The sequence below is a fragment of the Dunckerocampus dactyliophorus genome, chromosome 19 (genome assembly GCF_027744805.1).
Source record: "Dunckerocampus dactyliophorus isolate RoL2022-P2 chromosome 19, RoL_Ddac_1.1, whole genome shotgun sequence".
Lineage (NCBI taxonomy): Eukaryota > Metazoa > Chordata > Actinopteri > Syngnathiformes > Syngnathidae > Dunckerocampus > Dunckerocampus dactyliophorus.
In genome coordinates this window covers 15,368,927-15,395,291 of record NC_072837.1, presented here as the reverse complement: position 1 = coordinate 15,395,291, position 26,365 = coordinate 15,368,927, and the positions used below count along the sequence as shown (strand labels likewise).

At 41.3% G+C, this 26,365-nt stretch overlaps 2 protein-coding genes across 5 annotated transcripts; one reads left to right on the top strand and one right to left on the bottom strand.

Annotated features, from left to right (window-relative positions):
* Positions 1-22,547, top strand: plg (plasminogen). Its single transcript, XM_054760883.1, has 19 exons — positions 1-157; positions 3,951-4,086; positions 6,632-6,738; positions 7,887-8,001; positions 8,085-8,224; positions 8,291-8,411; positions 8,494-8,612; positions 8,704-8,866; positions 14,631-14,755; positions 14,826-14,985; positions 15,063-15,250; positions 15,317-15,465; positions 16,735-16,828; positions 16,897-17,011; positions 19,158-19,232; positions 19,316-19,456; positions 19,550-19,656; positions 20,540-20,685; positions 22,155-22,547. Exons 1-19 carry the CDS (start codon positions 109-111, stop codon positions 22,314-22,316), a joined length of 2,412 nt encoding a protein of 803 aa, XP_054616858.1. The 5' UTR covers positions 1-108; the 3' UTR covers positions 22,317-22,547.
* Positions 8,648-26,365, bottom strand: slc22a2 (solute carrier family 22 member 2). 4 transcript variants are annotated; one of them, XM_054760888.1, is made up of 11 exons: positions 25,774-26,365; positions 25,529-25,632; positions 25,308-25,462; positions 25,069-25,237; positions 23,689-23,803; positions 23,507-23,610; positions 23,214-23,428; positions 23,035-23,143; positions 22,866-22,978; positions 22,701-22,800; positions 8,648-22,637 (listed from the first exon to the last, which is right to left on the bottom strand). In XM_054760888.1, exons 1-11 carry the CDS (start codon positions 26,170-26,172, stop codon positions 22,538-22,540), a joined length of 1,683 nt encoding a protein of 560 aa, XP_054616863.1. In that variant the 5' UTR covers positions 26,173-26,365; the 3' UTR covers positions 8,648-22,537. The 4 variants fall into 4 exon arrangements, with proteins under 4 accessions (XP_054616863.1, XP_054616862.1, XP_054616861.1 ...); XM_054760887.1 differs by having other exon boundaries at positions 23,214-23,610; positions 25,774-26,289; XM_054760886.1 differs by having other exon boundaries at positions 22,866-23,428; positions 25,774-26,289.

The following is a 26,365-nucleotide window of genomic DNA, read 5'->3' as shown; positions in this document are numbered from 1 at the left end:
GATTGACTAGCGACTCGCTGTCCTATTTGACCTGCGGCACAGCGAGGAGTCCACCAAAGTAGCCTCTGGACTCAGCTGGCTGCGAGCCGCTAGCATCAGGACCCGGACATGGACCTGAACACTGCAGCTTTCCTCCTCACAGCGCTCGTCTGCGCCGGTAAGACACAAAGACACCTCCGCCTTCCTCGTCAAGACTTGGCGTTGTCGTCTATATTTCTATTTATTCGCCTTAAGCGCTTGGCTTAGCAACACCAATCAACAAATGATGTTTTTCCGAAGGCATGCTCTTTCACGTGAAAGTGCATCATCATTTCAACCATTCCTGCTGTTTGTTTGACCAAACGAACCATCCTGACAAGAATTTATTGGTCTACCGCCTCTGACATCATGAGCGTATTTCACACTCCCAACCAGCATAAAGAGTTACCACAGAATTGGTGTGCCCTTTTTGTTTGTTGAGAAAAAAGAAAATATTCTTTCTTGGCCTGATCCAAGCCAGCGTTTCATTCTCGGCAGTCATTACTTTTTTTGTATTTATTATGCAAACACAATATTAAAGTTAATTATTAATTAATTACAATTACATTTATAATATAACTGTAAATATATTATTAAATAAATTCTAATATTTAATGACATTATAAAAATAATATAATTTATTATAATAATAAAGTATTATAATGACTTTGAAAAGATAAAGTGAAATTCTAATAAAACCCTCATTAAAGTACAGTGTTCCTATTGCTCCATTCACCTTTCACGGACTCTCTTTTTCACTGATTTTTTTTAGTGCAATTTTAGTGCTTTTTTAAAATTAATTTATTTTTTTACAGTGTATGATTGCTGTTACAGGCCGAGCCTGGACCTTTAAGAAGAACTGCATTTGTGAGAACTTGAGTGTTGTAGTTGCAGCGGTGTCGCTATTCTCTCTCTTCCATCTGCACCGCCCATTGTCTTCTGCATCCTGATTGGCTGTAGACCATCGTCAATCAATCTCCTTCCTGCCGTTGCCTTTTGTTGTGGTCATGGCTACCACACTAGCTAACCGTGTAAGCTGCTCGCTAACAGACAATACTGTAAACCAGGGGTAGCCAACCTGTTGATCGTGAGCTACTAGTCGATCTTTTGGCCGGTCGATCGCGAGAACATTTTGAAAAAAATGTATTATATCAGTGCCCTCACCTCCTGGAGATCAACCAACAGGCACGCGTTTTGTCCACTGAACACGGGCCTACGCCTCGCCACTATCCAGGCAGCAACCCGCGAGCCCCAGCAAGGAGCACAGTTCCCAAAACCTGGCCGAAAGTACACTGGTACACTGGCTCGCCCCCCGCACAGACTCGCCACCCCCGTGCTAGCAAAAAGGTCGAGCGAGAGAGGGAGGGAGTGACAGCGCTGCTTGTGCACACAACAGTAATTATTGTAAGTTAGTAGGGCTTAAAGTCTGCCTTTGCTTCCTCAACGTTAGGGCACGAATATAACTCCATAGACATGCACCTCCAAAAAAATCTTTGAGCCACGACGCCCCCGCTCGTTAAGCGCTGACTATTGTAGCGCAATGACCAACCCCTCTCTTCTCAATCTGCATCGCTCGTCCACTACACTGAGCCAACAAGCCAAATTGTTGTGGTGTACTCGTGAAGCAGACCCCACAACCCCGACCCGGACCAAGAGCCACAAAAGTAGGGCTACCCAAAGTGCGGCTCAGGGGCCATCTGCTGCTCGTGGCTCATTTGTCATTGCACTACTGCAGAAACAACATAAAATTAAAAAAACAGCAAAATTGATAAAAATACAGCAAAAGGCTCAATTAGAAAAAGCTGAAATGTTGAAACCAACAACTAATAATAACAAAAAGCATATATATATATATATATATATATATATATATATATAGTCAAACCTGTCTTAGCGGCCACCTTTATAGAACGGCCACCTGCCTATAGCAGCCACTGAAAAATCCCCCGCAGCAAATTTACATGTTATAGACCCTGTGTATAGCAGTCACCTGTCCAACGCGGCCAGCGGCCACCCATTTTTTCCCCGCTGTGGGATAAATAAAGTAAAAATAAATAAATAAATAAAGTACAAATACAAAATACAATACAAATACACAAACTGTCAGTTGTTCAACATAAAAAAGCCGTCTTCTTTTGAGCTTGCTATTTCCTGGTCAAACATGTAACTTTAAGAGCATTTGCACCAAAACATTACCACAAAGTAGGCTGGGAACAGGACGTGCTCCCAGCGACGCTACAATAAAAAAAAAACATACGCTAGCATGCATGCGGCAGCGGGAGCAAAACTGAGATTGGTTGTACTTAATTGAAGTATTTTAGAATGTACTCACGTTATTTTTCATCAATCCTCATCCACAAATCCATCAAAGTCCTCATCTTCTGTATTCGACACAAAAAAAGCCGTCTTCTTTTCCGTTCGCTACTAGTCTGTTAACTTGTCAGTGTTATTCAGCTCCGAAGCAAAGAAGGAAACTTCTCCTGTTGCTTCTGCCAACTTTATTTATTGAACGCGGCCACCAGACAGCAGCTCAGAACACACACACATCTCTCAGCATCGTCTCTCCTTCCTGCTTGCCCACAAGACAAAGGTTAAACAAGCCCCACTACATAGCTGTCCAGCCAATGCCTGTAAGAAATGACACCGTTTATTTCCTGGTGTGCACTGGTCAATACTGTAATGCCGCTTGTTGTGGGGAAGGAGAGACTCACGTCGCCGATGCACTTTAATGGCTTTATTAACAGCGGAGAACACTGAAGGACTTTACATCCACGCCAACATAAACACACGTCCCAACTCTCTCGAAACTCACAGCTACCACTGAGCCTAGCTCTCCTGCTCGGGACGCCCACCGTCACTTCCCGTCACTTCCTGATGAACTAAAGCTGTAATGACACTCTGCCGTATAAAAAGTAAAATATTAAAAATAAGCGTAAGACATTACTAGCACAGCTTTGTTCTGTGGGTCGTGGATATATTCTATCAGTTATTATTAAGCCTCTAGCTTCCTTTTAGTAAGTAAAAACCTTGGCTATGATTGCACTACATTGTCATGTAGACCTACAAAGTACACTTGGAAGAACAAGAGGTGAATAAATGTATTGCAACTGATGTGAAACTGATGAGGGGTAGGATTAAATAAGCTTTGCTTCTTCCTACTCCTTTTTGGACATGCAAAACTGTGAATTGTACTATGTGATGTGCTACTGTTTGACTCATGCATGTTCAGGATGAATTAAAACCATGAACCATGATAATAACAAGCCTAGTAGTGCTGTACAACTTTTATCCGCAGTCCGCAGTGCCCTCTACAGTCAACATTATTATTTTTTTCCCCTTTTTTTTCTTTTTTTTCCTCTACTAGTCAACATTCAAACTGGACGCCAACCTGTGTATAGAGGCCACCTGTCTATAGCGGCCACTTTTGCAGACTCCCTCTAGTGGCCGCTATAGACAAGTTTGACTGTGTGTGTGTATATATATATATATATATATATATATATATATATATATATATATATATATATATATATATATATAAACAAGGATACAAAAACGCTACAGCCGAACGGCGCCAGGACGAAGTGGCACAGTCATAGGAGTGAAATAAACGTTAGTCACTTAATTTCTTGTATCCAACTGAGTAGGTTGATCATTAAAACTTAAGTGAAATTTTAACTTTGAGTGTTTCAACAAGAGAGAAATGTGGAAAATGTTAATGCCTGCCTGAGAAAAGTGTATAAAGTGTATGGTGAGGGGTTTTGCAGCCTTAAAACATATATAACAATTGTAAAAAAAAAAAAAAAGTTGTCTACTTTGCAGATTTCACTTATTGCGGGCTATTTTGCCAACCTATCCCCCGCGGAACACTGTATTTTGAGTTTTCACTCCAAATAAAAGACATGCGTGTTTTGAATAATTTTTTTGTCCAGCAGGTGGCACAGAGACGGGAAGCTACACCAAAACCGAGGGAGCGTGGCTAATCTCTTTGAACAAGCGTCAGTACTCCGTCAACACCGTGGACGAGTGCGCCGCTAAGTGTGATGCCGAAAACAGCTTCACATGCAGGTACACTCTGTTACCTTTTAAAGGAAATCGTTTTCAAAATAATGTAATGAATGGAATATTTTAGGTTTCCCCACAGGGCTGCAATGTATTTGTGGCAGGGTAAAATTTGATATGCTTTTGGATGGGGGTAGGGCTGCTTGTTGAGAAGAGCCAATATGTGCTTTCATGTTAGAGCAGGGGTGTCAAAAGTGCTGCACGGGGAACATTTATTATTACTGTTACATGCAGCCATATTATTTAACAAGAAAAGTAAAAAAAAAACAAAAAAAAACAACAGTAAACAAGAAAAATTAGCAATTTTATGAGAATAATGTAATATTATGAGGAAAAATAACATCACTTTAGTAGCATAAAGTTCAAATTTGAAAGAAAAAGTAGTGAGAAAAAGAAAAAAGTAATCACTTTCCAATAATGTAATATGAGGAAAAATAACGTCATTTTAGTAGCATAAATAGTCAGGAAAAAATATTTATTTTTAGAAAGTCATAATATGAGAACAAACAAAACAACAAATAAATTTGTAATTTTTTAAAAAATTAGCTTAGCTAGGCTGTTTATCACCTGATCAAAAGTTTAAGACCACAGGCTATAAAAGCCAAAATCTGCTCAAAATGTTCATTTTCTGTCAGGCATTCACACTGTCATGCCCTCCTGATGGCTAAAGCTAAGAAGCTTTCTCTTTTTCAACGTGGTCGGATTGTCGAGCTGCATAAGCGAGGCCTCTCGCAGAGTGCCATTGCTGCTGAGGTTGGGAGCAGTAAGACAGCCATTCTACATTTTTATGGAACATTATGGAACAAAAAAGTCAAGTGGTAGACCCAAAAAAAACACACCTGCACTGAGCCGGAAGATCCGATTGGCTGTCCATCAAGACACAGGGCGGTCTTTGACCCACATTAAGGCCCTTACTGGTGCCGACTGCAGCGCAATAACCATCAGACCACATTCAAAGACCTCGTCTCCTTCAACGCCACAAAACTGCCCGTTTAGACTTTGCCAGGGAGCATCAAACATGGGACATTGAAAGGTGGAAAAAAGTTGTATTCTCCGATGAGAAAAAATGTAACCTTGACGGTCCAGATGGCTTCCAACGTTACTGGCATGACAAGGAGATCCCACCTGAGATGTTTTCTACCCGGATCAGTGGAGGGGGGTTCATCATGATCTGGGGTGCTTTTTCATTCAGTGGAACACTTGAGCTTCAGGTGGTGCAGGGCTGCTTACGTGCAGATGTTGCAGCGGGCATCCCTCATGGCTGAGGGCCCTCGTCTGTGTGGTAACAGCTGGGTTCTTCAACAGGACAACGCTGCAGTTCACAATGCTCGCTTGACCAAGGACTTCTTCAGGGAAAATAACATCACTCTTTTGGACCATCCTGCATGTTCCCCTCATTTAAATCCCATAGTGAACATTTGAGGATGGATGGCAAGGGAAGTTTATAAAAATGGCCATCAGTTCCAGACAGTTGATGCCCTTGGTGAAGCCATCTTCACCACTTGGAGCAATGTTCCCACTAGCCTGCTGGAAACACTCGCATCAAGCCTGCCCAAACCAATTTTGAAGTGATTATTGAGTGATGGTCTTAAGCTTTTGATCAGGTGATAAACAGCCTATTTCAGTTTAATTGTTGTTTTCAATAAATTACTTTTTCAAAATGCTTTTTGTCTCACTCCCCCTTCTTGTTTTTTTTCATATTGTAGCTCTACTTAAAACCTCATTAAGATCCAAATGTACAAAATGCAAATTCTAGCAATTTTTCAACTGGTCTTAAGATTTTGATCAGGAGTGTATCTAAACGTATCTCAAAATTACTACGCTAAATGGGCACCTGAATGTATCACGGCAGCCGCTTAGCTTTGGGAGTAGTTGTCTTCGCACGGACCTTGTTTGATGTTGAAGCAACAGTGTGCGTCTATAAATGTGAGTCACTTGTTTATTTCCCACTTGTTTAATGTTAGACGCTGTTGTACCGTGGTAATATAGGAAAGTTGGTTGCCTTTTCCATCCAGCCGCCGATTTGGTTGCTGGCTGCTGGGCTAGTTAGCCTCGTTAGCATTATCACTAAATGCCTTGTCAGCTTGTTTGGACTAAATATGCCACCTTATATTGTTAGCGTGCCTTTTCAATGTGCTTATATAGTGTACTGCTAACTATTATTGGCTTATAAGTGTTTATGTTCACTGGTACTTTTTTTTTTGTATGTTTGTTCCCTTGTAGAAAACCACACACACTCAGCACATACATATACACACACCCACCTACCTGCGGCGTGTCACGTGGCTACAAATACATATAAGAAGACACAAATAACACGACACGAATGTGCTGTGTTAAGAAGCAGCGTTCCGATGTCCTCTACTGTACGGAGTTGGAATAACACGCTCCATTCACAGACCTAATGTGTTTATTTATAAGCGAGGGCCAACAGGTAGTGACAAATCACAAATTTGTGGCGATTCAAAATAATGAAATGAAAGTATGGGAGGAAACACGGGTATTTGTAAATGTGCGGGAGAGGTTAAAAGTTACGAAATTCCTCTGGCAGGTCGTTCATGTACGTGGAAAGGGATCAAGAATGTTGGACGGCCGGAGCAAACTCCAAAACAGAGTCGGTTCTTCGCAGAGCCAGCGCAGCTTTATATGAAAAAGGAGGCAAGTGTTTGTTTTGCACCTCTTCACTTAGGAATATTTAGTCGTATTTCATACAGAGCAGTGATTTCATTGCTATGTTAACATGTATAACAAGTGTCTTATAGTCTTAGCGCTGGTTTGGGAGCTGGTGTCCATCCTGTTGCGTTCTGTTCAACTTATAGTGGATGTGACTGAAATGTCTTGATATTATATACTATATTCTGCTTAGCAACAATTACAAGTTTTTTGTTTTGTTTTTTTAAATAATCATTTTTTGCAGTTAAATGAGTTTTAATATTATTTGTTTTAAATGTTGAAAATAAGCAATTTTGTTAAAATTATATATTTTTAAGTAGACAAAACAAAGCTGTAATTAGCTTTAATGAGGTTTACCTAAAATGTTAGCAGAAAATACGAATTCAAAAGGCATAATGATACAAGAAATTGTACATTTTTGGAGGGGTAATATACAGTAGTCATTTTTGGATATTATTTTTTGATGAGTTTTACAATTTTTCCTCTTAATACAAATATAATATAAAATTAAAGTTGTATTTTTATGTGAATTTTTTAAAGAAAAAAAATGTAATTTTATGTGCACAATTTAATCCAAACGCACTTTAAAATAACAAAATGCAAATATCATGATCGAAATGTTAGAAGATACAAATATTTAGTTCAAAAGAAAGTGGTCATTTTCGGTGTCCAAAGTTCTATTTTTTTTCATTACATTTGCTATTTTTCTTTTTAAAATATTGAAAATAAAAAATAAAGTGTTAATGTAATGAGAAAAAAAAGTTTTTTTCAGCGGATATTTTTCATGGATGGAAAACAATATTTTTTTCTTTTTCACGATTTTAATACTTTTTTTTATTACTTTTTTTTTTCCCAAATTCACTTTAAAATAATAAGAAGCAAATCTAATGATTGAAAACTCATAGTCTTATGAGACAAAAGTATTTTATTTTAGAAGAAAGTAGTCATTTAGCAGCCTAAAATTGTATACTACCCCTTTTTTCCTCAATGTAACATTTTTCTTTTTAGTGTGGCCCTAAAACTTTGAAGTACACATGGCAAATGACAAGTTTGTTGTGGTTTGATGAGAAATAATAAACATTTTCCTGTTATGTATCATATTATTATCTTTCTGTCATTTCGTTGTCTTGTAGATTACCTCCTGGAGTGTGTGAAGGGGATCGGGCAGGACTACAGAGGGACAAAGGCCAAAACAAAGTCAGGAAAGGAGTGTCAGCGCTGGGCAGCTAAATTCCCACACAGGCCGAAGTAAGCTGGAGCTGAGGTCGCACGTGTTTCATCACGTTGTCTCCTCATGTTGTCTCCTCACGTGTTGTCTTGTCATTGTCCAGCATCACGCCAGAGAGTCACCCGCTGGCCGACCTAGAGTCCAACTTGTGCAGAAACCCCGATGGAGACAGCGGGGGGCCCTGGTGTTACACCACCGACACCAACACCCGCTGGGAGCACTGCGGCGTGCCCAGCTGCACAGGTGGGACGCTCACGGCTTTGTGCATGTGTGCGAGTCAACACGAGTGACGCCATTGTGTCCTGGCAGAGGAGTGCATACACTGCAGCGGCGAGCACTACCGAGGGAAGGTTTCCACCACAGAGAGCGGCTACACCTGCCAGCGCTGGGACTCGCAGAAACCTCACAACCACGGCTACGTGCCCAGCGCGTGAGCCCCCGGAGACTCCCATTCCAAAATCAATAGATTGATGACAGCGTGCATTCATTCATGCTCCCCATGTGACCCGCAGGCTTCCACAGAAGTATCTGGAGGAGAACTACTGCAGGAACCCAGACGGAGATCCTCGGCCGTGGTGCTTCACAACCAACCCCACCAAGCGATGGGAGATCTGCTCCATCCCCCGCTGCAGTAAGCCCCGCCCCCTGTCAATCACACACATCGGAGACGAGCATCTGTGCTCATGCAGCAAATACGGCAAGGCTCCGTCTGTCCTCCTCAGCGTCAGAACCCCCCACCGTTGTCCCGGAGATGACCTGCACCACGGGCGAGGGCAGCGCCTACCGAGGCACCATCGCCGTCACCGAATCCGGCAAAACGTGTCAGAGTTGGTCAACTCAGACGCCGCACAAACACAACCGCACGCCTGACAACTACCCCTGCAGGTAAGCCGTTCAACAGTGAAGCTGCACTGTAGACCAAACTGGAGGTGGCCAAACTACTTCCAGCGAGGCCCACAGAGTGATTATTATATATATATACCCTTTCCAAAAAATTAGAATGTCATGCAAAAGTTGTTTAATTTCCATAATTCCATTCAAAAAGTTGAACTTTCATAGACAGGGGTAGAAATTGCCTAAATCCAGTGGAAGCAATTTGTTGCTTGTAGATTTTAACTTTACAAGCAAATTGATCATCTAAGAAGCAATTTTCAGGCAAAAAAAATCATGCACGTCATTATCATTGATGTATACTGTACACCTATTGCCTGTGATCGAATCCCCTGGTAATCAATCATGGTATGTTGTATTCGTGTAATATGCTGTCAAGAATAATTTGTCCATTTTTTCCAATGTTTTTTCATCAGCCCTTTTAAAGCCGTCTTCAATTGGAGTTGGTTTCTTGTTTGCTTCCAAATATTTGGTGTGCCTGGTTGCTAACGACCGTTGGTGGAGTGTTGATTTAATGTGTTGCTGTATTGCCTCCTTTTTCACCCTGTTGCTACCAGTCACAAGCGCCGACCCACGATCTGAACCAGTACCATGTTCCTTGCACACCTCACACCAAATTTCGTAAACACAATCGTCGTCCTTGACTTTATAACCAATGTCCGTGTTCAATTCTTTCTTCCACTTCCGAACTGTTTTTAACGAGCTGGTTATGGCGCCATGAGATGCACCAGGTCTCGGTGGCAGCTGTCGTCTATCACTCACCGTCGGCGTCCAGGAACTGTCAAGCCTGTGGAGGGGCTTGCTGAGGTTGAGGCCAACTGAGAAACCGCGGGCTTATCCAAGTCATCGGCCGTTGTTTTTTTGTTTTTTCGGAGGGTTGTTATTGTTGTGCCGCTCCGAGTGACATGAGTCCGCCTTGGCAAAATACTTAATAATCATCGTGTTCAGTCTGCAGATCGCCAGCTAAAACAGCAGCAGCAAATGACGATCTGCTGCAACACAGATTGTGATTGGATGGGAATATGTCTCACGACCAATCGGAGATCTACTTTCATACGCACCATGGCCGTAATACCGTAATACCGTGCTTCCCAGCGCAATTTGGTTTTCGCAAATTATATTGCGCCCTTATTCCCGTGACCAAACTGACCCGATGAAACGCAAAATAATTTTGACAGTTTTTGATTTTGACAGTTTTTGCACGCATTTAGCGTCTTGCGTCAGGTTAATTTCGGTCCCTGATAGATTATAGATTCAGGGCCCATAATTTAAACGATTTCAAGTGTTTATTTGTTTATTTTTACGTAATTTGGGCTTCCAGCTCATAAACCCCACGAAAACAGGAATTCAAAGAATTAGAATACTTCTCAGTTTTTGCAGGAAAAAAAAAGAAAGAAATTAGGATCACATCAAATCAATCAAAATATGGTAATTTCAAAACGATATGTCAATCTTCAATACTTGGTTGGGAATCCCTTTGCCTTAATCACTGCCTCGATGCGACGTGGCATTGAAGCAATCAGCCTGTGGCATTGCCTGGGAGTTATGGAAGCCCAGATTTCCTTGATGCTTGCTGTCAGCTCTTCTTTGTTGTTGGGTCTGGTGCCCCTCATTTTCCTCTTGAGAATACCCCATAGATTCTCAATGGGGTTTGGGCAGGGGCCAGGTCCTGCTGGAAGTTGAAATCTGCATCTCCATACAGATCCTCAGCAGAAGGAATCATGAAGTTCTCTAAAACATTCTGGTAGACTGTTGCGGTGACCTTGGATTTAAGAAAGCAGAGTTTACCAACACCTGCACCGGGCATTGCACCCCAAGTCATGACGGACTGTGGATATTTCACACTGGACCTCAGGCAGCTTGGGTTCTGTTCCTTACCCATCTTCTTCCAAACCCTTGGGCCTTGATTCCCAAATGAAAGGCACACTTTACTTTCATCGGAAAAGAGGACCTTGGACCACTGGCCAACAGTCCAGTCCTCCTTCTCCTTGGCCCAGTGGAGACGCTTCCTACGTTGGCTCAGGTTCAGAAGTGGCTTGACCCGAGGAACCCGACAGTTGTAGCCCATCTCCCGGATGCGTCTGAATGTGGTGGTTTTTGAAGCTGTGACTCCCGCCTCATTCCACTCTTCCTGGATCTCTGCCAGATTCTTGAATCTTCCCTGTTTGATAATCCGCTGAAGTCCACGGTCATCTCTTTTGCTGGTGCATCTTCTCATGCCACATTTTGCCCTTCCTCTAGACTTTCCATTGATATGCTGGACACAGCACTCAGTGAACAACCAGCCTCTTTAGCTATGAACTTTTGTGGCTTACCCATCCTATGGAGGGTATCAATGATGGTCTTCTGGCCAGTTGTCATGTCTGCAGTCTTCCCCATATTGAACCGAAATGAGACAATTGAACCAAACTGAAGCAATTTAATGACACAAGGGGAAGCCTGTGCAGGTGATTTGACTTTAGTAGATGATTAGTGTGTGACACTCAGTTTTAAACATTCATGCCCTGCAAAATTTGGGCTGATTTCTTCACAGTATTCAAATTTTTTGAATTCCTGTTTTCGTGGGTTTAATGAGCTGGAAGCCCAAATTATGTAAAAATAAACAAATAAATACTTGAAATCGTTTAAATTGTGAGCCCTGAATCTATAATCTATGAAAGTTTAACTTTTTGAATGGAATTATGGAAATTAAACAACTTTTCCATGACATTCTAATTTTTTGGAAAGGGTCTGTATATATATATATAAAAAAAAATTTTTCTTGTAAAATTGTGGCTTTTTTCAAATTTTATTACTTTTTTCTGTTAATATTTTGACTTAATTTGCGTTGTTTTGCTGTTGTTTTTGCTGTTGTTTTTGCTCATAATTATGACTTTATTCTCGTAATTTTGTAACTTTTTCCCTAACCTAATTTTCTAAAAAGTACAAGTTGATTCATTGTTTCATTTGTTAAGTAACATCTTATTTCTTTAATATCTCAACTCTATGCTACCAACATGACTACAGTATATCTCTCCTCATAATATTACGAGTTTATTCTTGTAAAATTGAGACTGTTTTTCTTGTTTGAACACACATTTTTTTGTTTTTATTCTCTTAAAATTACAGCATTTTTTTCATTTCTGCTGCTTTTTTTCCCAACTATTTAAACTTTCCTTTTGTAATTTTTTTCTCGTAATTATGACTACATACCCATAATATTTTGACTTTCTTCCTGTAAAATTGTAATTTTTTCCCAAAAATTACAGCTTTATTTTTTTCTTTTGTTTATTTCTCAAAATACCACTTAAAAATACATATATATTGTATATAACGTTTTTTTCTTTAATATTTCATATTATTTTTTCTCATAATATTACGAGTTTATTCTCGTAAAATTGCTACTTTTTTCTTGTTAGAATACAATTTTTTTTCTCTTAATATGTTTTTTTCCCCAACTACAGTAGACGCCCCTACAACGTAAATAATCCATTCCAAGAACCTTTTGTTATATGGATTTTATGTTATACGAAGCGTAAAATACATGTAAATAGCCTAATCCGTTCCAAGATCTTCCCAAACTCACACCTTTGGGCCTTCAAAATATTCAAAGTCCACCAAATATGGTGGGAAAATATAACAAAACAGCATAAACATAGTAGAGTAACATTCCAATATAAAATAAGGTAAATAAGGTATAACGGTCAATGGGGAACGGCCGTATAGTCTAGCAACATCACTTAATTTCATACCACCGTCATGCTTCTGGATCATTTCCTGCTTTGTTTCGATCGACAACTTTTCCCTTTTTTTCTTATCACTTACACTTGGTTTAGGGCCCATGACTACGGTAATTTGAACACAAAGAAAAGTAAACAAATTAAAAAGAGATTTCAATGCGTGCAAACTAGTTTAAGGGCGACTACGATGACGAACAGAGCAGCATGTCTCTCATAAACACACCGACGCGCTGGATTAGTCAGCCAATGAGATGAGAGCGTAGGCAGTGCTCCGATAATCAGCCAATGAGAGCATGAAGTGTCAGAATTTCTGCATATTTCTTACCACTTACACTTGGTTTAGAGCCCATGATTACGGTAATTTTAACACAAAGAAAAGTAACGAAATTAAGAAGAGATTTCAATGCGTGCAAACTACACTGCTCAAAAAAATTAGAGGAACACTTCGAAAACACATCAGATCTAAACTGGGGGAAAAATGATCTTGAATATCTTTCCTGATAATAAGTGGGTGATGTATTAGTAACAAAATGATGCCACATAATTTGATAGAAACGAAAATGATCACCCTATAGAGGGGGGAAATCAAAGACACCCCAAAAATGAAAGTGAAAAAATTATGCAGCAGACTGGTCCATTTTGCTAAAATGTCATTGTAGCAACTCAAAATGATTCTCAGTAGTTTGTTAACCCCCACGTGCTTGTACGCATGCCTGACAACGTCGGGGCATGCTCCTAATGAGACTACGGATGGTGTCCTGGGGGATCTCCTCCCAGATCAGGACCAGGGCATCAATGAGCTCCTGGACAGTCTGAGGAGCAACCTGGCGGCGCCGGATGGACCTAAACATAATGTCCCAGAGGTGTTCTATTTGTTTAGGTCAGGTGAAGTTTAGTTTAGATCTGATGTGTTTTCGAAGTGTTCCTCTAATTTTTTTGAGCAGTGTAGTTTAAGGGCGACTAAGATGAGGAAGGGAGCTCACATACAAACGTGGACGCGCTGGATAAGTCAGCCAATGAGATAAGAGCGTAGGCGGTGCCCCGATCATCAGCCAATGAGAGAAGAGCATAGGTGGTGCCCCGATAATCAGCCAATGAGAGCATGAAGCGTCAGAATTTGTGGATAACTTCCTGCTTCCTTTCGATCGACAACTTTTCCCTTTTTTCTTATCCCTTACACTTGGTTTAGGGCCCATGACCACGGTAATTTTAACACAAAGAAAAGTAATGAAATTAAGAAGAGATTTCAACGCATGCAAACTAGTTTAAGGGCGACTACGATGAGGAAGGGAGCTCACATACAAACTTGGATGCGCTGGATAAGTCAGCCAATGAGATAAGAGCGTAGGCGGCGCCCCGATAATCAGCCAATGAGATGAGAGCGTAGGCGGTGCCCCGATAATCAGCTAATGAGAGCATGAAGCCAGAAGGCGTCACCAAGTGTACTGTTAGTCTCTCTGTCGCTTTCACGGACTTGACGGTTTACGTTATATGGAATTCCTTACGTAATACGATGCGAAAAATTTACATAAATTCTTTACGTTCAGTGGAATTTACGTAAAAGGAGGTTTACGTTATGCGAGGTGCTACTGTATTTAAACTTTCCTCTTGTAAATTTTCTTCTTGTAATGATGACTTTATTCCCATAATTCTATAACTTTATTCCCAACCTTATTTTTCCTCATTACAACTTAAAAAAAATAAATAACTTTTTTTCTTTAATATTTAAACTTTATGCTACTGAAATGACATTTTCTTAATAAGAACTTCATTCTTGTGAAATTAAGACTTTTTCTCGTTTGATTTCAACAGTTTTCTCTTAATACTTTGATTCTTCTTTGATTCTTGTAAAATTACAGATGTTTTTTCATTATTGTATTTTTTTTTTGTTTTCTTGTTCAATTATATTTTTAGGGCATACCGCTGGTCACGTGCTACACTTTGGAAACCGTTGTTGTAGAACGTTCTGCAGCATGTGGCACCACACTGCCCCCAGTGGCCGGAAGTAGCTTTACATGTGTGTTGTTTCTTGTTTCCAGGGGTCTAGATGCTAACTACTGCCGTAATCCAGACAGTGAGAGAAAGCCATGGTGTTACACCACCGACTCTGAAACCCGCTGGGAGTACTGCAGTGTGCCCACGTGTGGGGATGGACCCGGACCAGGTACTGGACCCTGTGAGATGAAACAATACGGACTACTGACGTGATGCTGAGGCGTTGTCATCCGCTGCAGATGAGCCGGTGATTCCTCCAGAGGGAGATGACTGCTATGAGGGCAACGGTTCAAGTTACCGTGGGGTGACATCAGAGACCATCACTGGGAAGAAATGTCAGGCCTGGACCTCCATGAGTCCACACACCCACACCAAGACACCGGACAAATTCCCCGCAGCGTCAGTCGACGACAGCCTCCGGAAGAGTCTTTACATCATTTCCTGATTGTCGCTCATTGTCTCTTCTCTTCCATCAGCGACCTCCAGAGGAATTTGTGCAGGAACCCTGATGGAGACCGATCTCCTTGGTGCTACACCACTGATCCTCTAGTCCGCTGGGAGTACTGCAACATCGACAAATGTTCCAGTAAACCCCAAGAAGATGCCCCCACCACTGAACCCACCACACCCGAGAAACCTCCCACCCAGTCTCCAACCCAGAAAGGTAAATCCTTCTGCTTTTCTCTACGAAGCAGCTCCAACTTTTAGCAGCTTTTTCACCGTCTTTAAGACTGCAAGGTCGGGAACGGTACGGCTTACAGAGGGCCGACTTCCATCACCATCGTGGGCGTCACGTGCCAGGCTTGGAGCTCTCAGACGCCCCACCAACACAACAGATTCACCCCCGAAACACATCCCGACAAGGGCCTGGAGGGCAACGTGAGTCCTAATCCCAGAATCTTCTAAGTGTCGTTTGTTTCCCACGGAAGAGTGGCTCAAACTACTGAGCAAATCAATACTTTTATTATTATTATTACTCCAAAAATATGCATATTTAATCACATTTTTATTTATTGTTTTATTATTTGGATTTATTCGATTTATTTGTTTTTTTGTATTTATTTTATTATTTATTTGGTTTTATTATTTTATTTTTTTCATTTTCAAGCATAAAAATGGCTAAATTAAGTCAAATAGAAATACTGTATAAGGCATTCAGGAAACGCATTCAAAGACATGATGATATGTAGTATTCTACACTGGTCACTAGGTGTCAGTAATGCTACTGTAATGTTGGGTGAGACACAGGGTGTCTGAAACTACAGAGCAAATCAATCACTTTGAATCACGTGACCTATTATTAGTTTAAAAAATATGCATATTTAACAAATTTTTAAATGTATTATGTGTATTTGTTATTTATTAATTGTAATTTTTTTATTATTTTATATTGTTTTATTATTTTGTTATTTTTATCAATGTTGTAATTTATTTGGTTTTTGTTATTTTATTTTCATTTTTTTGCATTTTTATTTAATTTTAATTTTTTTTTGCCTAAATGAAGTACAGCATAAAAATGGCTAAATGAACTAAAATACAAATATAAGGCATTCAGAAGGCGTGATAATAATGTAGTATTCTAGTATTCAAGCAGCAGACTTGAATACAGTACAACAGGCTTTTATTGCAACTCTGAATTATACTGTTGCACTGCAACATAAAATATTGAGTTTGAGTCAATATAATGTCTTATTTGTGTCTTAAATGCCTTATATTCTCTTATTATGCCTACTATATTGGGTAATATGAGTGTAAAGGTCGACTATAGGGGTGTTATTTAATGTCTAGAGGGCTCTAATAATGTTAAAAAGTGAAGGTCATAGTTTTCTAAACCCCCATCTACCAAAATATTCCATCTATAAATAAGAAAGCCTACTTGGCGGAAATTCCCTTATCACGGTCAGCTCTGGAATCGATTAACCGGATAAAGGAGGGAGTACTGTACACTGTTAATTTAGGTATTTTGACTTCTAACGCGTGTTCTGTGTCCGCTAGCTTGTCTTCCACAGCCTTTTGACCACAACCTGAAGGGGGCGCCACACACGTCATTTAGTCATGTGGAAAAAAAAACAGTGTTGAATGTCTGCCATGATGTGTTTGGTCACACTGAGTCAGGAAAGTTGAGTTTTGAATTGTGTTCATCATCAGAGCTGCAGAAACCCGGATAACGACGTCAACGGACCGTGGTGCTACACGACGGATAGAAACACGCGATGGGACTTTTGTCAGATCCCCGACTGCGGTAAGTGAAGGCATCGCGTCTCCGTGACTAACGCACCCCTCCATTGACACCCCGCCCCTTCTTTGCAGCGAGCCTGTCTTGCGGGACACCCGTGGTCAAACCCAAGCGCTGTTTCGGTCGCATCGTTGGAGGCTGCGTGGCCAAAGCCCACTCGTGGCCCTGGCAGATCAGCCTGCGCACCAAGTGAGTACCATAACAATAACAATAGTATAGTGTAGTAGTAATAATAATAGTACCCCCATCATACTACGAGTTTATTCTGGAAAATTGTCTTTTTTTTTTTTTTCTTTCATTCAGTTACTTTTTCTTCTTTCTTTCAGCTTCTTGCGTCTCATAAATTTCAGCTCTTATTTCCAGCAATTTCAACTTTCCTCTGCTCGTAATTATGACTCGATTCCGATAATATTTTGATTTTATTCTTGTATTATTATAGCTTTGTCCCCAGTTTTCCTAATTTTCAAATACTTTAATCAAATAATTACTTTATTCTTTGTTTTTTCTCATATCACTTCTTTAAAAATATTTTTTTCTTTAATATTTCAACTGTGCTACTAAAATTAAAATTTAAAATTAAAATTTTCCTCATAACATTTCTGCTATTTTTTTTCCATTTCTGAATTTTTTTTTTTTTACAATTTTCCAAATATTTCAACTTTTTTCTTGTCAATTTGTTTCTTGTAATTTTGACTTTATTCTCATTATATAGTTATATATACTGTAATTATATAATAATTTTTTCTCAACCTAATTTTCCAAAAAAATACTTCATTTTGTTTATATTGTAATGTAATATTACGAGTCTAAAAAATATATTTTGTCTTAAATATTTAAACTTTGCTAATAAAATGACCTTTTTTAAAAATAATATGACTTTATTAACTTTTTTTCTTAATATTTAGATTTTATTCTTGTGTAAGATTTTTCCATTTTTGCTGTTGTTGTTTATTAGTTTTCTTCTTAAATTGCATGTATTTACAATGTGTCGCAGGCCAATAAAAAAACAGCCGCGGGCTGAGTCAGACAAAAACAAAAAAAACAAAAAAAAACAAGGGAATTTTTCCTAAAGGAAATACACTAAGTCCCCTACTAATGAACATCTGACGTGCAAACATTTGGAGATACGAACACAAGCAGACTGGTCTATTTTTTCATGTGTTTTGCCTTACAAGTCCATATTTATACTGTACATGCTTGACCAGCAGAGGGCACTATGACACTGCTAATGGGACCAACAGATACAGGAAGACGAGGAAGAGGAGAGAGGAAGGCTAAGAGTTTTATGATACAACCCAGACAGAGCGTGTGATTAAAGTTTATGAAGAGTTAATAGGCCTGCTTAATTCTACACCACCCACAGAACACTACATCTTTTAGAAGAGTCTAACGACGACGACCATTTGTCCTTTTTTTCAATAACTCCTCCTCCACGACAACGACGTATGCTCGACCACACCTCTTCAAAGGTAAATAACATTTATCATTACGTATTATTATATCATTTTTATTATTGTTTTTTTCATTAATTATCCTCGTTTAATATTACTACTGCATCCAAACTCATATTTACATACATACACATATACTGTATATGTATACACGTACATGTAGTACCTATATCATTGGTAATATTACCTTTTCCCCTACTTAAGACAATTCGACATAAGAACGGTCGTCTGGAACCAATTGTGTTCGTTAGTTGGGGACTTAGTGTAATGTAAATCCAATTAATTCCTTCCGGAATAAAATAAATTCCAAATTTCACAAATAGGACCAAGAGAGAGAATCATTATACAGTAGTTTTACATGCAGATTAAATTCAATAGTGTTTCTCACCATCTGCATTAAATTGCTCCCACTCTGAACTTTGTTTGGCCCCATGGCGGGTTATTTAGCAGCTCAACTCAATTAAAAAATGCACGGACAGTGAGTCAGCAGCATGTAAGGTGCTTTGTTTGGACACTGCATTTCCTGGAATCGTACAGTACAGTGCAAACGGGCTAGTTTGTTGTGTGCAATATTGTACAAAAACCGAGACAAATTTTCAGCAAACATTTTTGACAAAACCCAAATCATAAGAAAACTGGGGCGTACAAAAACTGAGTTGATGTTTGAAGTCAGATTGTAGCATAGATAGTCATGTAGGTGAATAACAGCTCTTCTTACTTTTGGTGAGTGTCATCATGATGTCCTCTTTGGCTGATACTCCTGAGAAATTGTAAAGACACAAAAAAAAAACATGTTTAATGGCAGATTCCACGTGTGACAAGACAAGTAGCTCGTCACTAGCTAGTATGGAAATACATTTCCAAGAACTTGTCTGCTCTTCCAGCACAGGAATCCACTTCTGTGGGGGAACTCTGATCAACTCCCAGTGGGTGGTGACGGCTACACACTGCCTGGATCGGTGAGTTAGCGTTATTCCAGCAGCATTATTCATGAAACACACACACGTCACACTGGCTTTAACGTGATCTAAACGTGCTGCAGGTCCAAGCGGCCCGCTGCCTACATGGTTGTCCTTGGTGTGCACACAGAGAGAGCTCAGGAGGCGTCCAAACAGGAGAGGGGGTTGGAGAAACTGGTGCTGGAACCCAGCGGGGCCGACATAGCACTGCTCAAACTGGACAGGTCAGTTGTGGACACGTGTGGTGAGCGTTGGTGGTGCTATTTAAGACCGGCGTGAAAGCATGAGGAGTAAAAGTGCGCTGCTGTGCGTTTCAGGCCGGCAGTCATCAATGACAAAGTCCTGCCAGCTTGTCTGCCAGAAAAGGATTACATCGTTCCCAGCGGAGCCGAGTGCTACGTCACTGGATGGGGCAAAACTCAAGGTACATGACACACTACACCGGGGGTGTCCAAAGGTATTTCCAGTCAGGGAAAAATGAAAGGATGCAAATTTGCCACTTTGATAAGTTATGTATTTAAAAAAAACACTGCATCTCGGCTTTGTGATGTAGGTAAAAAAGCATTGCTCTTTTTCCAATTTTCCAAAATATTTCAACATTCTTCTTAAGTAATCTTTGTCAATTTTCTTTTCGTAATATTAGGACTTTATTTCCATTGTATAATAACTTTTTCCCCACCTAATTTTCCAAAAATGGAATGTTGGTATCTCTCTCTTTAATATTCCAACCCTATGCTACTAACATGACATTTCCTCATATTATGAGTTTATTCTCATAATAATGCAACTTTTTTCCTCATATTTTGTCTTTATTCTTGCAAAACGCCAGGCTCAGCGTTCATAAGCTATAATAAGAAAAAGCACACAAAAAATCAGCGAAACCACAAAAGCCGAACTGCAATAGAGTAAGGGAACACGGTATTACGACTTAAAAAAAAAATAAGATATTTTTCTTTAATGTTTCAACCTTATGCAACTAAAATGAGCTTATTTTTCCTCATAATATTACATTACTGTAAAATTAAAGCTTTTTGGTCTTAATATTTCAACTTTATTCCTGTAAGTTTACTGCTGATTTTTTTATTTTTATTTTTTATTTTGTTGTTATATTTTTAGAATGTGCCACGGTTGGCAAATGGCATTTTTTGGCGATAGGAATGAAGTTTTTACAACTGAACATTAAAGACATTCAAAAGTAAGACCTTCAGGTGCACAAGCTAGCATCTCTTTACACGTGATGAGACGCTCGACATACCTTTAGCCAATCATGAGTATTTGGGAGCATTGACTGTTTGTCCGTGTGTCAGGTACGGGAGGAGAGGGCATCCTCAAGGAGACGGGCTTCCCCGTCATCGAGAACAAGGTCTGCAATCGTCCGTCGTACCTTAACGGCAGAGTTAAAGACCACGAGATGTGCGCCGGAAACATTGCCGGAGGCACCGACAGTTGCCAGGTAATAAAACTCCCCTAATGTTGTAGTAGTAGTAGCAGCACTTTGATACCGATATTGGCAGCAGCTCTTCCCTCACACTAATACGTGTGATGAACATATGATGCTTTTTTTTCTTTTTACTGTGATTCCACAAATAAACACTATTTGTGCACAATAAGACAAATACTGCAAATGGAAGTTATAGAAAAACTGACATATTTTAAACAAAATAGTCACAAAAAAAAATCATGACCACACTAAAATAACATGTTCTTCTACTATCAACAAGTAAGACAGGTTAGTCTGAAGACATTTACAAATAATCCAGCGAAATAATGCTGGCATTGATGCCGTTTGGAAAGCTGCACAGTTCGATGTGGCACAAACATCCGTATGAGAACAAAGTAAAGTGCAAAGTATGAAACGCTGGACTAAAATCAGTGAAATGTTAACTGGGCTCATTCAGCACATCTCGCATGCACGCAGCATGAAGGAAACAAAGTAATAAAGCTGGTGTGTCCAAAGTGCAGTGTGGGGGCCATTCATGGGCCGCGGCTGTTTGTGTTATTGGCCTTCAGCCCATTCTAAAAATATGATTCAACTAAAAAAAAAAAAAAAACAACAGCAAAAATGGAAAAAAACGTTAGTAGAATAATGTCATCATATTGTAAAAGTTGAAAAATTAAAGGATAAAGTGTGATAATATGTGAAACAAAACAAAGAATAAAGTTGCAATTTTTGGAAAAAGTTATATTGTAATAATAAAGTCAATATATTACAAAAAAAATGTACTAGAAGACAGCTTAACTATTTGTAAAAATACAAAAGTCTACTGTAGGAGAAAAAGTCCATGCTGATAATACGTTGTATGGTAGCAAAAGAAGTAGTAGTAGTAGTAATTGCAGTTCGATTATTGCTCCCTTGTTTTATTGCATAAAAAAAAATCAATTAATAAATTATCAGTTTCGTGGTTGACAATAGCATATTAGTCAAAAAATATCGAAAAAGGTATCTGTATTATTCCGGCTACTAGGTATCAGTAATTATTGAGTCATGACATTAGATTGCCGTCCCACTGCATGGACATGATAGTGAAAACAATTTCTCCCATTCCGTGTGGAAGTGGTAAGTTTTTGGCTTTTTTTCCCTTGCTTCCCCAGTCATTTTTAAACTCTTAAGTTTCAAAGGCAGTAAATGAATTGGAGGGTAACTAGTTAGCTCGCTAATGTTTAAAGCCCTGGCCGTCTCTCGTGTCCCTGCAGTGATCCCATAGCCTGCGCATTACAGTTGAGTAATGGGGTGTTATTTCATGTCTACAGGGCTCTAATAATGGTAAAAAAAACATTTAGAAAGTCATAAACAGGTTTTCTTCGCTCTAACTTATCACAGTTGGGTCTGGAACCAATTAACCATGATAAATGAGGGATGTCTATATTAGTAGTAGTAGTAGTAGTAGTAGGTATTCATGGTGTGCTCTTGTCTGCCTGCAGGGTGACAGCGGCGGTCCTCTGGTGTGTAAATCCAACAACAAGTTCATCCTGCAGGGCGTCACGTCGTGGGGTTTGGGCTGCGCCAACCCCATGAAGCCCGGCGTCTACGCTCGTGTGTCCAAGTTTATCGACTGGATCGAGCGAACCATCAGAGCCAATTAAAAGGGGAAGGGGGTGGGGGGATGGAAACGTTGAGCACTGATGTTGAAAGGAAGCAGAGGTATTTGATGGCCTGGTCTTCAATCATGAATGTCCATGGGCACATTAGAACACATCTTTATTCGGCAATCATCAACAACACAACTTAGTTATTTGTCTCATCTCACATGCTTTGTTTGGAGGTCATACAAGGTGAATAAATACTTGAGCAGAGGAGGAGGAGCTCAGACACTTGCCGGGTTTTGGTTGGTTGAAATGTTGGCGTTGGGGGCGGGGAGGAGGGTGTTCAACTGCTGGTTCTTCTGCATGCCTTTCAGCTTCACCCTAAAAACACAAAAGATCGGAGAGTGAGTACACGCCCACAAAAAGACACTTCCTGTCACTCACTTGTCAGGGAACTCGATGTCATGGATGGTCTCGGGCAGGGGGGCGCCTCGTGTTTCCGGAAGCAGCAAGACCAAAGCGCCGGCCAGGAAAGCCAGAATACCTGAACATTCCGAGCACGATCATCAACGCTCAGCTAGACGTGGAAGGTGGACGTGTAAAACCCACCAAAGATGATGAGGGGCAGCTCCAGCCAGATGACGGCCAGCCGGTAGAGTAGGAAGGGCGCCACGATGCCTCCGATGTCGCACAGCGTGGAGCACACGGACACGCCCAGGTTCCTGACGTCAGTCCACACATTGGCACACCTTCTCCAAAGTAGCACGACAAGGCTTACCTGACAAATGTGGGGTAGAGTTCCGTGTTGACGAAGACCACCATCTCGAAGGTCATGGTGATGCCCAGCCGGCCCACGCAGGCCACCGCCGTCTTCAACCAGGACACGCCTGCCGCGACAACACCAACCGTAAGGACATCCAAACATCTCCAATGAATGGAGCACACGGGTGTCCTCACTGTCAGGAAGGAAGGCGGTGATGAGGCAGGCGGCTCCCGCCACCACATTGGCGGCGGCAAAGGGGAGGCGGCGCCCGACGCGCTCGATGGTGAAGAGGATGAGAAAAGCGGCGGGAAACTCCACCAGAGCGGAGATGAGGAAGCTGATGTAGACGTTTCCTCCCAGGATGCCAAGCCGCATGATCAGACCCTGGTAGACCACCGCACTGGTGAACCTGCACGCAACGTTCACACAGCTGGACTTCATGGTCGTCATGAGTCGCTGCTGCCGGCTTTCACCGGCATGAACTGACCAGTTGTAGCTGAGGATGAACGTATGCTTCCTCATGTTGGGCGTTCTGATCAGGTCCATGAAGGAGGCGGTGGCCGAGGGGTCCGCGTTGTCATCCCTTAAAGTCTACAAAGTCAACATTGAGGACAACCTCTTCACCGCATTTCTACACGGAATATTACGTAACTGCAGTACTGACGCCACCTCGATGTTCTTGGACAAAGTCCTGTGGTTCTCCTTGGCCATGGCCTCCGTGATCTCCACAGCCTGTGACTTCCTGTTCTGGGACAGCAGCCATCTTGGAGACTCTGGAATGAACCTGCAAACATAAAAACAACAAAAACATTTACTGTTTGTTCACAATGATTTCATCAAGGAATGCCTTTGTGTGTACTACAAGCCTACACCTGCATGACTTCAGTAGTGTGTACATAATACCTTTCTACTACATACAGTATGTATGTATGTACCTTCCTGGTACTCCATGTATGTACCGTTAATTACGACAACTGTAGTACTACGCAGTATGTACACACTACTGTACAACTAAGTGACTTAGTAGTTATGTCATGTACACTTAGTAGTATGCACTATGTTGAAGCAGAAGTAGTGTGTGTACTACCAAGTGCACACTGCATACAACTAAGTGTATTCTACGTAGTGCGCACTACTAAACTACATAGTTACTTTGCAGTATGTGCACCCTACTAAACGTACGGTTTAGTAGGGTACTACGACAGTATGCAGCTATTTTGTATGTACTATTAAACAACTACTTGTAGTTTGTGTGTGTACCACTACGATGAGGAGTAGTAGTAGTACATAGTGTCATGTACACACTACAGTACTTTACTACTGCTGTGTTGTAGAAGTAGTACATAGTAGTATGTACAGTATATACTACTAAACTACTGCTGTGCTGCAATTGTATATACAGTAGTTTGCAGTATATACACTACTGTTGTTTAGTAGTCGTAGTAGTAGTACTACTACATAGTATGTACGCACCACTAAACTACTACTGTGGTGTTATAGTATATAGTTTGCAGTATATACACACACTACTGTTGCCTAGTAGTAGTAGTAGTAGTATGTACACACTACTAAACTACTACTATGGTACAGTAGTTCGTAGTTAGTGGTATATATGCACCACTAAACTACTACCGTGGCGTAATAGTATACAGTTTGCAGTATATACACACTACTGTTGTGTTGTAGCAGTAGTAGTAGTAGTAGTAGTAGTAGTAGTGGAAGACAGTAGTATGTACACACGACTAAACTACTGCTACGGTGTAGTAGTACATAGTTGGTATGTATGTATGTATGTACATAGTTTGTAGTACATACACACTATTGCTGTGTAGTATTGTGCACTTAGTATGTGCTGTGAAGTAGTAGTACATATAGTAGGTACTGGTATCCAACTACTGTAGTGTAGTAGTAGTAGTATGTGGTTAGTAGTATGTACTACTAAACTACTGCTATGGAGTATTAGTAGCAGTAGTAGTATGGCAATGGCATCATGATGATATCGTGATATGATGATGATATCGTAGTAGTATGACATCAGATGCGTCTCACCAGTAGTAGAAGACGTAGAGGAAGTAGGGCACAGTGATGACGACCTGCAGCCATCGCCAGTCAGTGATGAAGTACGCCAGCAGGGGGAGCACCAGGAGGCCCACGCTGAAGAACATCTGGTAAACCACACCCACCGTGCGCCGGTACTCCACGCCTACGATCTCGGTGACTGAGAGGGAAGAGCGGCACATTCACGTACGGCAACAGGAAGTTGGGGGGAGGGGAAAAGCAGTACCCACTCAGCACATATCCTGCCATCCAGCCTCCCTTCACGCCAAAGCCGAAGAGCATCCTGAAGATCAGCATGGACACGTAGTCGGGCGCCACGGCCACCAGGATCCCTGCGATCCCGTTGAACACGTTGGACATCAGGAAGCTCAACTTCCTGCCAAATCTGTGCAGGGAAGCCTCGTTAGTGATATGACACTCACGACCATGCATGGAGACATTAGTCGCTTACCTGTCGGCCAGGTAACCAATAGCGATGCTGCCCAGCAGGAAGCCGATGTTTAGCATGGCTTGGAACATGTCCATCAACCAGGCATCAGAGCACACCAGGTCAAACTGGGACAAAGGGGACGAGGTCAGTGACATCACACCAGAACCTGCTAGCATAACGAAATGCATCCAAGAACAGAACAGAACCGAGCCAGACAGGCTAAGGAAATGTTCTAGCTGTCAAGTCATGATTGAGAGTGGGGGTACCTCTGTCACAAAGGACCGCCTCCCCTCGTAGTCGTATTCCCAGCCGCTCTTGCAGGGTGTGGTGGGGGTCCCGCTCAGGTCCAGCTCTTGAGCATCGCAGGTGAGCGTGGCGTTCCAGTCCACGTCGTACTGCTCGCAGCTGCTGTGCTGTAGCTCGCCGGACACGTTAAGCAGCGGCGCCATCATCCTGCGACTGTCGGCCAAGCTCCGGCCGCACGCTTGCCTCCACTGCTCCACGCCGCTGTCCCGGCACCAGTGGTCCGGCGTGAAACCCTGGAACACGATGCCCACGTACACGCCGGCCCAGGGCATGGACACCACGCACAGCAGGGCGAAGATGCGCTTCTGGCTGCGCCCAAACTTGCCGACTTCCTCCAAGATGTCATCAAAGGATGTCATGGCAGCGGAGGCGAAGAGCACAAAGTAACAACTGGCCCGGTCCGTTTCATTTTTAAGAGGAGGGTTGAGAGCAAAGGTCAGCGGTTGTGCAGCAGAGCGTTACGCCATCCTCCTCCTTGGCCTCATGAACATACATAAACACACCGCAGGGACACGTGCACTGTGTCTACAGCTGAAGTCCATCAGGTTGTCA